Source organism: Solanum tuberosum, unplaced genomic scaffold (genome assembly GCF_000226075.1).
Source record: "Solanum tuberosum cultivar DM 1-3 516 R44 unplaced genomic scaffold, SolTub_3.0 scf00433, whole genome shotgun sequence".
NCBI lineage: Eukaryota > Viridiplantae > Streptophyta > Magnoliopsida > Solanales > Solanaceae > Solanum > Solanum tuberosum.
The window spans coordinates 44,494-62,066 of NW_006239356.1; the positions used below are offsets into that span (position 1 = coordinate 44,494).

Sequence of the window (17,573 nt, forward strand, 5' to 3'; positions counted from 1 at the left end):
AAAAAAAACCTTTAAAATTTTTTAGTTGGCTCTCCAAATTCAATCGGTATTACAATAATTAAAACATAGAAATTAACATAGATTGGACTCCTGCTGACATTTATGTTTCCTTTTTCTAAATTTTCTCTTTTATACTTTATATAAATAATTTTTTTTATGTAAAAAGTATAATAAATCATAATAATTAATAGCTTAAAATATTTCAAAACATATAAACAGTTTTTGTTAACTTTCAAAATTTCATCTATACCGCATAAATTGGAGAAATATAGATATATAGATATTTTAAGTTGCTAATTATTGTGAGTTATAGTACGTTTTATGTAATTTTCATATATATTACTCGGTCCTGATTTATGTGATACAAATGAAATTTCAAAAGTCAATGAATTTTTTATAAGTTTTTTTTTATATTAACTTGTTAATTATTGTGATTTCTAATATATTTACGTAAAACATACTCTAAATACAAATAATTAGCAACTTAAAATATATAAAAACATACTAAAAAATTGATTAACTTCAAATTTCATATGTACCACATAAATTAAAACAGAAACAGTAACATATATTGGGCCCCGTGCTGGCACGGGGTCCCATATCTAGTATCTAGCTATAGTGTAGTTAGTGATCAAGAAAAAGAAAAGTTGTCACTTATTAGTAGAAAAAAATAAATATAAAAACAATACAAAGAGTGCCTTAATTAATAAATCTTTATTGTCGAAAAGTGTTTTCCATGCAAATGGCTACCTGCATGTGCTAGAAAGTGTAATTGAGTTAAGGGAGTGAAGAAGTCACAACAAAAAAAATATAAAAAATATTTGGTAGCTGGATAAGAAATAAGTTATAATGTACTAATTTTCGTATAACACATACGATGTTTGATAGGTAGATATAAATAAGTTAATCATGTGTAAAATTAATATGGCGTTTGGTTGATAATTTAGAAATCCGCAAATACATGTATAAGTTATGAAGAAATCTATGTATTATTTTATATAAGATAGAAGGTAAATTATAACGAATACATATATAATTAATACATGAATATATAACTAATTCTTGCATAACAAATATGCATAAAATAATACATAGATTCACTCGTAACGATATTTTGTACCTTCCACCCTAGTAACTATTACACTTATAACAGAAGGGAAATAAACTTAAATAGTTGCCCACCTAATAATATATAAGATATATGTATAATTATTAATGTACTATAAGATGGCAAATGTGTAACTTCCCCTAATAAATTGCTATGATTTTTAGCTTGCAAATCATGGCAATATATACCATCATGATTTTGAGTATTTTCAACTTTTTAATGTACATTCTTCTAATAATGACCATAATCTTTTAAAAGACTTATCTATTGTCATTTCTCTATCATTTATATATTATCAGAAATTGAAATGCCAAAAGCAATGATTCTAAGTGGAGTAAACTGTTTTTATTGTTGACAAAATCAGTAATCAACAGTAAAAGATTCGTTGTATTGCAATTAGGTTGCCTTTTTCATCTAGAAGAAACTAAAAAATGGGACCTTTAAATTTGTCTATTCTTTTTTACACACGAGAAAAGACATGAGTGGCTTTCATATAGTAGGATTTATGATTAATGTTTTTTTTTATAGGTATATGCATTATTTGTTGGTGCTATGGCCCTATAGGACTACATAGGATGCTCTTCTACTCAATTGCTATTCATCTTAATTTACTTAGTACTTTTTTTTTCCACTTCAATTACTTATTTGACAAACCAATCATCGGAGCCAACTGGAGTGCTTTCATCAAATGATGCACGTGGACTGAGCCATTTCCATCCCAAGTGGTGCACCGATTCGGCCTGGCTTGGCCGGTCAGGAAGAGATTCACATAGACTGCTGCTATCCGGAAATCTCTTTCTATGTTAGCAAGCAGGGGCTTGCTAACCTTCGGCCATAGTGACTAGTGACGAGAGAAATTGTTTAGGGACCTACGGAGCTAGTGACCAAAGCGGAGTCAATTCATATTAAGACCAGAAGAGGGAATTCAATATCAATCGCCATCTCCTTGGCACACGTGACGGTTATCACCTCTACCACGTCCTCCTTATTATGAAAGTGTAAATACAACTATGATAGCCGACTGATCATATAATTGGGAGGATAGGTGTGTCATATTGATCATTAGAGGGTGAACAATTAAAGGTATCCCATATATCATCAATGACGAGGCAAGTCCATCTTTTAGCTGCCTTGATGGACTATGAATATATTCACAAATGAATGACAAACATATGCATTGTAGTTGTAAAATATATATAGTATATCTTAATTCACAAGTTATAGGGAGGGACTATAATAGTTTTTATCGCTAATTGAAACTAAAGCTAGTGTTTGAATTCAAAATGAGTGTTTAGAATTAATTATACTCATATGTACTTATAAGGATAACGATATAAATACATTACACAACATGTCATGACCCCTACACAAGAATAACACGCACTCATTAAATAATGGTTGGAGTTCTTCATTTCAAAATGAAGAAAAAGAATTTTGAAGTGTCTTATCTTTAGGAAGAAAGAATGTATTGTTCATTTCCAAGTTTTCTTTCCTCTTTTTTTGCCTAGCTAGCTTCCTTCCACCCTATTAATTGTCCAGCCACATATATGTATGTTCACAAAAGAATAGAATCTCCGAAAGTTGTTGAGAACGGTGAACTCACAAATGAGTCATGTAATGTGTAAATTCAAATTTAATTATATTATTATATAGATATCGAATATCAAATGAAAATATATATAGTCTCCAAAAAGCTGTCATGTTGGATATGGAAAATTAAATTGTAAAAAAAAGGTTTAGATAATTTTTGGGGTGTAGGTTTTTCTTTTCTATAGTTGACTTTCGACTTTTCTTTCTATGGTTGACTTTTAATTATAACACATCTTACAGTATATTGGGGATGGAGAAAGGATTTTGAAAATGATGGCTTTTATTGACAAATTGAAAGTCAATATTATATATATATATATATATATGAGATATTTAATAAAATCGTATGTGGTATTTCATTGCAAATAGAAATGAAAAAATCCCAAACAAAAAAGGCCAAGGCATCGAAAAAAGAAAGATAGAAACTAATGTCCACATGGTTGAATACTGATGAATAGTATAAAATCAATTTGATAAAGAAATTGGATTATATTTTAAATTAATTAGGTCAAGGAAATATTAAGGGATGATACAATCAAATTTATTAAAGTATAATTAATTAAATTTAATTAAGAGTCCAATGCTATTAGCTAATCCATTTAATTGGTTACTAGATGATCCACCTATATAGAGCAAGCTCAATGGCCCAATAGCGTTTTTTTTTTTTAACCCTCCTAGCTCCCACCCCTTTTGCTCCCTTGGTGACTCGAACTCGCAACCTTCGGGTTGAAAGTGAATGGTGCTTACCATCCGAGCAACTCCCTCTCGTCCATTTTTTGGAGCTTATTTCATCCCACAAGGTTAATCTTGATGAATCAAATGTTATATTTTTCTATAAACTAGTTTAGTGTACGTGTTTTACACGTATAGCTTAACGATTATTGTCAAAGTTATATCCAAGCACTCAAGTAGTTTTACATAAACTTCAACAAATAAAGATATTCAAGAAGGATTGTAAATCAAATCTTAAGATCATGTTCAAGATCGATGTTATTAATTTGTGGCATAATTATTATTTGTAAATGTTCGTGACAGAATAACAACCGGAAATGATTGCTAATACTCCATAGGTTGAGGAGAAAAAGGAGGAATGCACCTAAAGAGGGGTGGCTCGCGTCAGATTAACTAGTTGGTGAGGCAATAACTTACCAACGCAATTAATCATATCTAGGATAAAATTCATATTCAATATCACGCTATAGGTCGCTCAATCCAAGTGTACAAGTCAAACAAATTCAAGAACAAGCATCAAGCCCTTGAACGGTTGAACCAACCAACTATTGAAAAGCATCAAGCCCTTGAACGGTTGAACCAACCAACTATTGAAAAGAAAATTCAGAGAATATTTTTTCAAGACTTGATGAAATTTCTAAAGATCGTAGTATACTCATTCTACTCTAAAATAAAACAAATATACCAAACTTTTTATAATATTTTCGAGTCTCGATTATTTTGAATCGCGGACAACACATATAATGCGTTTGATACGGGTACGCAATAATAAATTTAGGGAATGGAAGTTCCAATTACAACAGAGTTGATCATACTAAATTGTTCAAGTTTCTGATTGGAATTGAAACTTATACACTTGGTTATTGACCAACCAACCAACGAAACGTCAAAAAGTCGAACTATTTTCTTTACTTTTTGTACATTTCAACATGCAGAAAAAATAAATTAAAAGTCTAGAAAATCATCATGTATTTTGCAGACAGAAAGATACAATTCATGACAAGTGATGATCTACATATAAATATATGTATGTTTATAGACCCCTTCTCCGGTCAAGGACGAAGCTAGTGTGTTAGCGCACTGAATTCGATCGGAATTTGGTAACTTTAGTTTAAACTTTGTATTTGACATAAAAATTTATCTAGCATGTATAATTATTAAGAAAAACTATAATTTAGAACGAATAAACTTTAAATTCTGACTCTATCTTTGCTTCAATGCACGGAGCGCGCAACAAATAGAAGATGCTTTAGAGGTCCCCGGTCTCATTCTCATGGTGATATTGCCTATAAGAATATTATACAATTAGTCTTACAAGAATTCAAGAAATGTCAATGGGGGCATCATCATATCCATGATTTAATTTGAGTCAATGATAGATTCCCTTGTATGGTTGCATAAATTCATTTATAAGCCTTGAAATGACCCGACCCCCCCCCCCCCCCTAATTGAAAAGTTTAACTACACAAACACTAAATATAAAGAATAATTTTAAAGAGATCATTTCACTCTATCGCAGGCTTCGTATTTTACGATACTTGTCTTGGTTTGAATTCTTGTAAATTTTTACCTCTAGCACTAATAACCCAAATATTATATTATATACTTATATATAAGTGCATTTGAGTAAAAGGCAAAAATGATGATGAGTGTGACATGTAACCATGTCACTAGTCAATTTAGCCAATTTTGGAAGAAGGGTTCCATGTGGAAAGTTCTTTAATTAATGACACATCTAATTAGAAGTTTGGACCATATTATGTCTCTCTAATGATGATTACTAGATGTTATAATCCCTAACCTAATACATAACAAAATGATTAAGATCATATATTGCCCCTCACATGGCTAAAGATTAAAAGATATGATTTTATTTATCCTTTTACAATTTTTTTTATCCCTTTTATAATAAGCTTATTATAAGGAGTTAAGTGGTGGGGTCTTTTGCTTCTATTTTCTAGATGCAAGTTGGGTTAGGAATTGATTTCTCTTGGGAGCAGATTTATATATATGTTGAGCTACTTTCCAAGAGATTTGTAGGACCACCAGTATGCCACACCTTTCCGCAGAATTGAAATTTAAAGTTTATAAAATTAAAATTGATAAAGGTACTGAAAATATTTTTAACTTGACGTAAATTATTAATTTCATTCTCAAAATATTAATAGTCTTAGAAACACCCTTTTACTTGATTAACTAAACTTAGATACACCTCCAATCACTCTCAATCTGCCACATGGCATAGCAATGTTATAATAAGCGAATTCGTATCAAGTGAGGTCCTAATATAAACATTGAATATCGAATTTTAAAAAAATTGAAGCAAACACCTCTATTATACGGCAAATTCCAAAGGATGGTATGCATTAGACTCTAAGTTTTGATGGTAATTATTTATACTAAATTTGATTTAACAAATAAAATAATATAGATAGAAAAATTACATGTATATAGTTGGTGTAGTTATGCTAATATTGTAAACAACTTTTTTTTAAAAATCAATAAAAAAAAGATTTTAATAATGTAAAAATTCCTTACATAGTGAGTACTACAACTTGCTAGTTATGTGCGAGTTGTGTTCAACCCATTTGGACCACCATATCATTGGCTAAACACAAGCCATATAGGGTGGGTTCGATATGGAGTTTCTCCGATTTTTTTCATGTTCATTTGATCAAAATTTTAGAAAAATATTTTTTTCTTACATATGCAGCTTTTGCTGGCAAGGAGTTTCGAACTTGAGACCTCCAACATGGAAGTCCCAATCCCAAACCACTGGGCCACCTCGTAGGATCTCTCATGTCTCAAGTACTATTCAACAAGTCTATTCCTCCCTTTCCATCTCATTCTCTTCCATTCTTAATCCTACTACTATAACAATATCTTTGAGAGAGTGATCAATCTGAATTAATCGAATCGAATAAATCATATATATGTCACATTAACTTATCAAGTCAACGCCTCTCTTGGAAAATAAAAAGAATGACATCAGCTTCCACGTCACATTCCAAAATGTCCATTTCCTTTAAGAAGGTATTCACACACTAATTCCCTCTCATAACAACAATCTCAACTTTCTTCAATTCTTCAAAACACTCCCAAAAAACTTCCAAAAAAAACTTTCACTATGTATGGATACAATAATATTGAGGAAAACATTTCTTCTAGTAGTAATTATTTGTATAACCATTTTCCAATTACTACTATTACTTCACAAACATTGCCACTAGTCTCGAATTTACCACCTCCACCTTTATCAATTCCTTTAGTAAATAACAATACTATTGAATTTGACTCGATATCCCCATTGAAGTCTGAATTTAATTGTAACAATAATAGTAGTAGTAGTTGTAGTAGTTATGGTTCTCCAGCTACAAGTTATAATACTAATGATCCAACAAGTTTGATGCAAAGAAGCATAAGTAGTCTCTCACTACTTGTCAAGAATATGGAAGGATTTTGTCCAATTGTTTCTTCCCCCACTGGATTTCATGACTCCGAAACGCCAAGCTCCGTCAGGAAAGTTTTAAGTACCGGGGATTTACAGGTGAACTACGTTATATTTACACTATCACGTCATCTTTTACTGTTGTATGTAGCAAGGAATCTGTTTTATTTTCAAGATAACACACAAATCTCTATTTTAAGAAGACTTAATTTTTATTGTAGATATCCTTTTGGATGACCTGATTGATAGTATAAAAATAAATTTACATTATTGGTACGTTATCTTATTAGCATATACTTATTTAGTATCTTATACGATATTTATACTTATATAGTATCAAATGTCTATCTATATAGTTATCTTTTAAGTGATTATTTGCTACATTAGATTAAAATACATTGATATCAAAAACATTCTTGATAATATTGTCGATATGTATAATTAAGTTTAATCTACTTTTAAAAATATGTTAATTATATATAATTACTTGATTAATTAATTATTTGGTTAACTCACCAACTTCTTATATTTATATTTACAGGTAATGCACATGAAGCAATATAATAATTATCGTTCAGAAAGCCCTTTATCAAGTGAGAGTAATAGCATAATTGAAGGAATGAATAAAGCTTGCAAATATAGTCCACAAGAGAAGAAAGAGCGTATTGAAAGATACAGAACCAAGAGAAATCAAAGAAATTTTAACAAGAAGATCAAGGTAATTATAACAGTTTAAGCTCTATGTACTGACGATATGTATACAACATTTGTATACCTTTAGATACTTATAAAGTAATTAGAGATTTAAAAAATATATATGAAAAGGATGTATAGATATTTTTGACTTGGCTACTACTACTATATATCACATGTTAAATTGTATAGGTAATTGTAAAATAATACTCTAATAATTATATTGTCATGGTATAAAATACTTAGTCATGATTATGAGTGATTATATTATTATTATGGATAATATATAGTATATACACATGCATTATATAGCACGTACCATGTGCATTACAAGACGTGTGATATGTTCTTTAAAAACATAAAGCGCTTTAGGGACCACAATAATAAGGACTTCCAAATGACATAAAAATTTATCTTTCACACTACTCTTATAAAAACTCGAAATTAGCTATAAAATTTGTCGTTATAGAATTTCTTTATTATGTTGTTACATACAATTAGTGGTGTTTTTGTTGTTGTTTAGCAATAGATAACTTCTATTTCTGATTCCTTTTTTTGTTCATGAAATATCAGTACGAGTGCAGAAAAACTTTGGCAGATAGTAGACCTCGGATAAGGGGGAGATTTGCGAGAAATGATGAAATTGAGAGGACTCCTCAAAATGAATATTGGAATCAATCAAGATTAGAGGAATTAGGAGAAGAGGATGATGAGAATTGGATTGGATTTCTTGATGCCTATGTTCCATAATCATATGTAATTAAATTAGTGGAAGGAAAAAAAAGTTTTTTTTAAAAAAAGAGAGAAGAGTTCCCACGTTTTTTAATGTTAAGGAATTATTTGATTGTGTGGTAGTTATTGTTTCCTAGTTTTATTAGTGATGTTTAATCAAGAATTTGTGTTAGGATTAATGAGAATAGGTTGGTGATGTTATGTACATTTGGCTTATTTGCATAATGATTAAAAAGAATGTCCATTATTATTTGGAGCTTCTGTTTGAAAGTCTTAGAGTCGTATATTTCACGGGTCCATTGAAGACTTATTAGTGTGGACCAATTACAACAATAACTATACCACCTAGGGGTGTGACGAGATGAATGAAATCTGTTTATTCTTAACTAGAGGTCTCATATTTGAGTTCGATAAATGGAGAAACACTGTCTAGTACTACTACTTAAAGCTATGAATTCCTAACGAATATTTTCGTTGAAAACCATGAAAAGTATTTTGTTGGAAGGTCCTTTTTAATAGCGTAGCAAGTGTTTTCTCCTATAATGGATCATACACATCGTGAATCTAAATTAATTGGAGCAGTACTAAGATATCAAATGATTATTAATAAGATTTTTAAAAAAGCCGCATAAGATGAGATAGACAAGAAGAAAATATCTTTTATAAGATTATAATTTTATATTAGCGTGATGCTAATTGAATTTTCACAATATTACAACTCAAATTCTCATGATCTCAATTTGTAGGTGAAACTTGTAAACCTATATATGCCACACAATAGCGTACTTTGGTTAAATTCGAATTTGAATATATATTAATCGATCTCTCTTTATTTTCGCCTAACAAAAAATCTATTTACCACTCAAGATTTGTGTTCAAAATTAGTTGTGGCCATAAAAGAATGACAACTAATTAAATAAAATTGCTTGCTTCAATGGATAGATTCATTGATATCAAGAAAATATTCATCTTTGGTGCTTATTGCCTAATTCACATTTGTCTATCACTTTCGAGGCAGACAAGTTCATTGAGGCAACATAAAGCATTCTCAATGGGCAACTACACTACATATGTATATCTAAATTAACCAAATTTAGACTTGACTAGTGTAGGTCTATTTACACATCTTTGGATGCTTCAAATGTGTTTATAATGATCAAATGAAATTGATAGTGATTTATCAAACAAAAGTTTAGTGCTCCTTTAATCTCATCTAATCCAACATTGCTTATGTTTGCTAGAGCTCAACTAACTAATAAGGTTAATTACTTTTCCAATTAAATAAGTATTTGTTTTTCAGTGTTTGGTCTTCATATTCTCATGTTATATTATTCATGCTACAATAGACAGACTTAGGCATACAGAGGTATTAAGTGTCCCATATTGATCGAGAGATAGGTTAATTGACTCCTTATATAATAATAGACAATTCTTCTCTTCATGAGTAAGATTTGAGGTGAATCTTCCAAGATTAACTTTTTTCACAAATATTAACGTTTTTATAATAAAATTCATAATACAACAACAAAAAGCATCTTTTAGCTGTAATAAATATACACATTAACAAAGAATGTTAAATTCTTTACCAACATCAGTTAATTGACATTGAATTCAATGTCGCTGTAATTGCTGCTAAAAATACATATTTAGCGGCAATTAACCTATTGCCGTTGATTAACTATCGTTAAAAATCATTTTTGATATAGTGTAGGTTGGACCAAACATATTATCTATGTTTCTTCAAGACCAAGAGACTCCCAACAATTTAAAAATACAAAAGCCCTAAAAATGCTATCCCCACCATCAAGGAAAAGTTAACCTTGTATGGATGAATGATATAAATAAACTACTGAGTATTTAATTGTTGATGGTGACTATGGTTTATATTGTAATCTTAATAACTCGAAAGAGCACATTTGGCTTTAATAACTCTGTAATGCTACTAGAATTTTTAATTATAAATATAACCCTTTTGCACTAATCATTTGGTTTTACATGTTACTGAATAATGAAAGGCTAATTATAATGTTGAATTGGCCCCTACAAGTAGGGAGGCTGGTTGATATATTCTGGTCGGACGGCGGTGGGTTACCCACTGACCATTTTTATTAAGACTTTGAGAGACATAATCTAATAAAATAAGTTACATTGACTCATGTTTGAGTGTGCTTTTTTCAATTCTGAACTCATCATAATCCAACTTTTCTTTTCTTTTTTTGGTCCCTGCCTTGGTCTGGTGGTGCATGAGTCAAGTTGAAATTGTTGGGTCCCACATTCGTTCGTCTTCGGAAATTCTCATCCTCTCCTCGTGAGTTAGCATTAGTACTGGTTGAGTTAAACTCAATGTTCGTTTTCTTATCATGGTATAAGAACTAGTTCATTCATGGTTTTCTTGATATTGGACCCCCATTGAATATTGTTCATGCTTTAGATATCCAATCCTGAAGGGGCGGGATTGAGTCTTGTATCCGTTTGGACTTGGATCATTTCTCTCATTATATTATCTTGAGCAACTCTCGCCTCTTGAGCTAATTACTTTAGGATGTTGAGTTAAATTCAATGCCCATTTATAAGAGACTATTGTTCATGGTTTTCTCGATATTGGACCCCATCTAATATTGTTCATGCTCTAGATGTTCAACCCTGAGCGGGCAAGAATTGAGTCCCACAACGGTTATGGCTTGGATCATTTCTCTTATCCTCACCTCTTGAGCTAGCGCTTGGATTTGAGTTGAGCAAAGACCAATTCACAAACTCACTTCAAAATGACATAATTTGATTACTCAAATAACAAAAACTTTAGAGAACTCTCATTGTCTGTCCATAAAATTCAAGGATCCCATAAGTAAGTCTGATTGAATATCATCATTTCTCCACAAACATAAGGAAAACAAAACTAGGTTCTTAATATATAGTAGTTCATACTACCTTAAATAACAAATACTCCCTTCCAAAACAGAACTGATCTTGAATGCTGGTTCATCGCGATTTTTTTTAATAAAAAAGTACTAATAACTATAATACTAATAAAGGAAGCAAAGAAGACATCACTTTCAAGCTAATATGGCTATCAACAAGATTGTAAAGACACCTACTATCTGGGGAAAAGCATGTCTACTGTCAAAACCTATGCACAACAAATACAAAATGAGCAAACGCAGTCTCAACCGTCTACAATGCCATGCAACAACAGACAAATCCTTGTCATTCCCATGATCATAATGAAAATGGAAGCACATGGGTATAGCTTTAGGATCAACAGAGCAATTCTCTTTACATAGAGTAATACTAAAAGCGGGGCGCGCATGGGTCCTCAGGGGAATTATAAAGTACTGAAGAACTTCAACATCATTGTAACATGTAGTTCCTTTATGCACCTTTGATCTCCTCAAGAGCCACAAGAACAAACTACTTTTTAATTGATGTATGCACAATTTTGTACAATCAATGTACGCGCACAAATTTACTTGGACAGCCAAATACTGTATGATCCATCAGCATTGTATCGGATTCACTATACTGTTCATTTTCTCTAGGACAATTATCACGATGTTGTGTCTATATATATCATGAGTACTTCACCAACAATGTAAATTGGTCACAGTAGAACTCATTAAGAGAGTGGAAACATTAGCTAAGGATCAGAACTGAAAAGAGTACTGACTTCACTATTTGTTATAAAAGTGGAAGCTATTGTACTATCTTGCAAGCAGTGACAGAGTCAGAATTTTCACTAAAAGGGTTCAGAAAAAGCCAAAGGAGGGGTCAACATTTACTATATATACATACATACATTAAAGTTCTATACCGCATTATATCACCTTAGCATTGGATTATCATTTGCCTCCTTATTCCGGCATCCATAATGAGATTGGAGTAGGAAATTTTAAAATAACTCAGCACTGTCAAAATAGACATATTGTTCGTAAATCAGGTCATCATGGACCGCGTTACTTTACTTGGATTCAACTAGTGTCATGCTAAGTCTACTTAGGGACTTATTATTTAACAGTTTTATTGGCAGAATTTTTGGGAAAACCTTAAAATTCTGGACTGAAATGAAACAACATATAGATAACAAATCAAATGCCTAGGCTGATCAACGAACAAAGGCACGCGTTTATTTATGATCCAATGTTAGCATTTGTGTATATGATCGTGGTATGTCATATCATCTCGTTCCCTCTGCAGCAGCAGAGAGCATCTATGCACTACCTGTAGACTGGTTCAAGTGATATAATTCCCTTGTAAGAATTTAGATATTTGAAAATGGCTCTCTGTTCTAGCATTAAAATATTTTTGTTGTGGAGAACATATTAAAAAGATACATTGTTGGTTAGCCGTTTGCAAAGCTACGCGTTTAATGCATCAGTGTGTGTGAGGAACCAAAGCAAATGATCCATCACAACCATGGGCAGAGCCACCTTAGGCCAAGGGTGGTTCGATACACACCCTTAGCTAGAGAATTATGTGGTGTAAAGTGTAAACATGTGAAATGTTAGGTATTATGAGTGTATATTCTATATGCTAAATACTCATGAAATGAGTACACTCTTGAGAGAGTTGAAGGCTAAGGATTTAATCCTCTTGGGTGTCGTCCTTATAGTTTAGGGGTTTATTCTCATAATTTTAATAGAATATTTTGATGTTCAAGTAAAGATTATTGCCTATCAATTCCATTCTTATGTAACAACTTGACCCTCCAATGCCAAGCAATATGGATGAGATTGTGTGTAACAACTGTTTTATTTAAAATAATATTATGGACTGGTTTAAGAGTCGCCACTTAATTTTTAAGAAAAATCAAGAAAACTATTGTTTTCAAAAGACTAAAACAGAAATCTAGTGAAAACTTAAAAAGGGTTCGAGGTTCTTATTAATATTCTAGGAAGGTTTTTAAGGCACCTAGAATATCCGCTAATGCGGTTATCCGACGATTAACTTATTTGACTAAAATAATTTTAACTTAACTCGACTTGCAAATTTGAACCATTTTATAGTTGAAACTATTTTAAAGGAGAAAAGGGGAAATATTGGGATATTACCTAAGTGAAATGTTTTTGTAAACTTATTTATTTATTTGTTTTTTAGTCAAGTAAAATATGAATAATTTAGTTAAGTTAATTAATTAATTAAAAAGGGTGTCTTTCGGGGATTTGAATTTTTCAACCTTAAGACTAATAGCACATATTAACAAGTAAATAAACATAAAAAATGAATAAGGAAAGAGACTTGGGCCCAAGTATGGTTTTTCTGTCCGCCTGAACCAGTACTTGGACCCATTCCAGTTTTGGGCCTTTGGCCCACTTGAGTCACCTGCACCTGTCCTATACTAACACAAAATAGAATGTTTTCTCTTTGGGCCTTAGGCCCAATTCTTTCACCTGTCCTAAACCTCTAACATAAATAATAATAATAATAATTAAATAGGCTTAGGCCCAATAAATGACAAAATACGAATTTTAAAGATTAGTGGCCTCTTTAAGCCCATTTTCTCATTTTCCGTATACACTAGGTGTATGCTAGTGTATACAATCTCGTATCAGCTCCAAACTCTGTTCGTCAAATTTCGGGGGACCGTCTTCAATTTGCTATGGTTGGTTGACTCGATAAAGAGTTTAGAGCCTTTATGGCTTTCTCGGAATGCGAAGGAAGAGTCCGTGAGGATTCAGACATATTTCACATGCGAAGCGAAGAATAAAGCACAAAATTAACGTTTGAGAGATAAAGTGGCAAGATTACGTAAACAAAGAAGAGAGGAAAATAATAGAAAAATAAGTAGCACATGCTAGTCAAAACATTAATAATGCCAAACTTAAACAATAATTTAAACGGAAGACCGATTAGGGACAAACATGTTTCTTATCTACAATAATGGATAATAATGTTGCAAAAAGTCAAAGGAAGACTAATATCTTTTCTGGAAATCAATAAAGCCAGCAAACAAAGGCAATCAAACTCAACATTTCCAAACTTAAGTAGGACATTGATTATCACCTCCTGTGCAAAAAAAATAAAATTTCTTGTTTCCACTAAATGGTCCCTTTTCCAAATAAAATAGATGCATTTTTTACATACTTGAATTAACACCTTGGTATGAGACATGAAGATCCAAGTAAGATGGGCATATGATGCTAAACAAAACAAGAAATTGACCTTTAATATCTACATATCCTAGTTCATGCATTTAGCTAAAGCAAAAAAGTGACATGACGAGGAACAAGATTTGGACTAACGTAACAAGAGGAATATCCTTCCCATGGAGCCAACTTCATGCCGGTAAGAAACTCCCCTTTTTGCGCTTATGACCAAAATGATCGAATTAAATAGGATATTTGTGAGAAATAACAAAATATCTACTCGCTAAATGCATACATAGCCAAATCATGGCCCATGTGAAAAGACTCAGACCAAAAGAGAACAAAGAAACACTTTCTTGAAGACAATTTTAACAACAAACGATGCAATTTAACCAGATAAACAAATATAGCATGGAAAGATTTCCAATCAGGCGGAATTAGACATGTGAAAGCTATGCCAATGTAAACCCAATACGTCGATTCCCAAACGTCAAGGAAACAAACAAAACTGCTCGGCATAGTCTCCATATTTCATGATGATTTAATCAAATGAGCTCATTTACGATTAATACCAATAAACTAGCGGCAAACTCCCAACAAGTTATTCTCATTTTAATAAGCAAGAGACAACACATTTAACATTAAACCAACAATAATTTATGTATTTTTAGTGGAGCTAAGCTGCAAATGTTTGAAGGGAAAGAGAAATAAAACTCGTAAGTATAAGGGCTTGAGAAAGCGACCTTCTAATTAACAGGGAGTTGGGGCATTAGTTTGTGACATTCCAAACATTCCAAAAACCAGATAAACACATTGAACACATTTTTCCTATTTGCTGCAGCTTCTTAACGAACAATGACAAACTAAACTAAAAGAGAGCATCTCCGAACCGACGTTGGGACAACTATGAAAACCGGGAAAACGGGAACAACAATTGACCCCGAAGTCCCCTCTACATCAACTTAACAGCAGCTACAGCCGGCAACCAACTGAATAAATAAATAAAAATTTAATAAGAGGCGTTACCTTCCAAAGTGCAGCAAACAGGGACGGCAAGCTGACGACTACGACTCTTCCACCACGAAATTCAAACACTAGCAGCGATTAGGAAATCTAAGATGGAATGTTGAACTCAAAAATCTGAAAATCGTTCTCCTCTGTTTTTTGAAATGTATTTAATATGACTTTTTAACCTTTTTTTTTTGAATTGCTCTACGTAGTTTCTTTTTTTTTTAAAATAAATCCGCCCCCCCTTAATATTGGAAAGAACAAGAATATTTATAGAAGGGTATTAGGGTTCCGAGAATGGGGGGAAAGGGACGAATTCCAAATTCAAAAATTGAATTCTTTTCCCAATTCAGCCAAACACCTTTTCCTCTAAGATTTTGCCCCATTCCGAAAGAGGAAAGGGGAAATGGACGAGCTCGATCGATCGATCTTCCTTGAGCGTCGACGTGGCTCGATCTCTTGGCTGCAAGGACAAATATCGCAGGTGAACGTTGCTGCTGGAACAGCGCCTTTTGCTGTAACATTAGCTGCTGCTGGTTGTCGTTTTGAGCAGCTGGTAACGTCTGAAAGTTGTGTGCACTGGTCTCTTGTTGAAGAGGAGTATTGGGTCGGGTATGGGCTGATTTTGGTGTGCTGGAGGTAATTAGAATTAAGGAAACATTGGGCTGGTCACAGGTATTGAATTGGAATAAGGAGAATAGGCCCAAGCTAAGTTTGGTGTATCACAAATGGGTTCAAGGGATTCGACTAATAGCTAAATGAATTAATGTAAATTAATTAACGAGCTTCTTAAATCTAAGAAAAAAAAAATGAAATAATCGACTTAGTTATAAACTAATTAATTTGAAATATAAACTATTATATAACCAAAACTAATATCTTTTGAGATTATTTTCGAATATTCGTAAAATATACTAATTAGACACATAATTAACTTAATTATAAACTAACTAATTAACTCAAAATCGTAAACTATTAGATAACTAAACAAACTAACCAAACATTTAATTAAACAAAATCTCTTTGAGACGATTTTCTAATATTTATAAAATACACTAATTATATACATAATTATATAAAAGACATATTATTACTTAAAAATTATAACAAGTGACAAACTATATATATATATATATTTATTTATTTTTATATTTTCAAAATTTCTAAAATTAGTTACTTTAAATCATTTGAAAATTAAGAAGCTCGAAATTAACTATTACCGGGGAGGGTCAAAATTAGGTGTCAACAACAACTTGACCCTTCAAGTCACATGTTAAATTCAATTTGAGTTGTCTCCCTTTTAAAAGATACGTTGGGATGTCACCTCGTTTAAAGTACATGTTAAATTCAATTTAGGTCGTCTCCCTTTCAAAAGACACGTTGGGCTGCCACCTCATTCAAAGTGACATGTTAAGTTCAATTTAGGTCGTCTCCATTTCAAAAAACATATTGGGTTGTCACCTCATTCAAAGTGACATGTTATATTCAAATGACTATTCTTTAAGACACAAGTCATGATCCTTATTTTGATTAAGAGTATTTATGTAATAGTTAATTTTGACTATAAATAATGGAGAATAACTCATTAGACTTAGATTATTTTGTTTATGCTCCACCTCCAATGCCAAGCAATATGGATGAGATTGTGTATAACAACTTGACCCTTATGATTAAAACTTTTTCTTGGAGTATTGAACAAGTTTGTATAACTATTTCGGACTTGTTTAGATGGTTGGATTCGTCACATATAAACCATGTCCTCAATGCACTTTTTTTTATTGGTGCATCGCAATTTCATGAACATCACAAAGATAATTATACCTTGTAAATCTTAAATAAGTCGCACAAAACTTTGAAATTAGAAAATCATGTAATATATATATATTTTTTTTAAACAAACTAAAAAAAAAAAACTTGAATAGAAACAGAGGTATTCGAGACCCGGCCCAAAATCCAAGTCAATTCTCCCGCTCAGTTGCTTCATCGATTTCGATCTTTCCCACCATTATTTCAAACAAAAACAAAAATAAAATAATGCCATGCTGGCAATCCTCGTCAATCATATGGCACTTCATCTTGACCGTCTAATCTTGTATTATCTGACGGTAACAATCGCTTCTTCCACCAATCACGCGGATCGAAGCCAACTCCATTAATAACAGTCCACCAGCTATAAATAAGC

The 17,573-nt window shown here is 31.9% G+C and overlaps 1 protein-coding gene across 1 annotated transcript; it reads left to right on the forward strand.

Annotated features, from left to right (window-relative positions):
- Nucleotides 1-6,509: 6,509 nt before the first annotated feature.
- Nucleotides 6,510-8,550, forward strand: LOC102605036 (zinc finger protein CONSTANS-LIKE 2-like). The gene is made up of 3 exons (XM_006363279.2): nt 6,510-6,977; nt 7,420-7,596; nt 8,145-8,550. The coding sequence occupies exons 1-3, from the start codon at nt 6,558-6,560 to the stop codon at nt 8,319-8,321; spliced, it is 774 nt and encodes a 257-aa protein (XP_006363341.1). The 5' UTR covers nt 6,510-6,557; the 3' UTR covers nt 8,322-8,550.
- Nucleotides 8,551-17,573: the final 9,023 nt, after the last annotated feature.

Excerpts from the sequence above, each read along its gene's own strand:
- LOC102605036 (XM_006363279.2), top strand. The coding sequence starts at position 6,558 with ATGTATGGATACAATAATATTGAGGAAAACATTTCTTCTAGTAGTAAT. Across the intron at positions 6,978-7,419 it reads TAAGTACCGGGGATTTACAG|GTAATGCACATGAAGCAATA; the intron begins GTGAACTACGTT and ends TTATATTTACAG. Across the intron at positions 7,597-8,144 it reads ATTTTAACAAGAAGATCAAG|TACGAGTGCAGAAAAACTTT; the intron begins GTAATTATAACA and ends ATGAAATATCAG.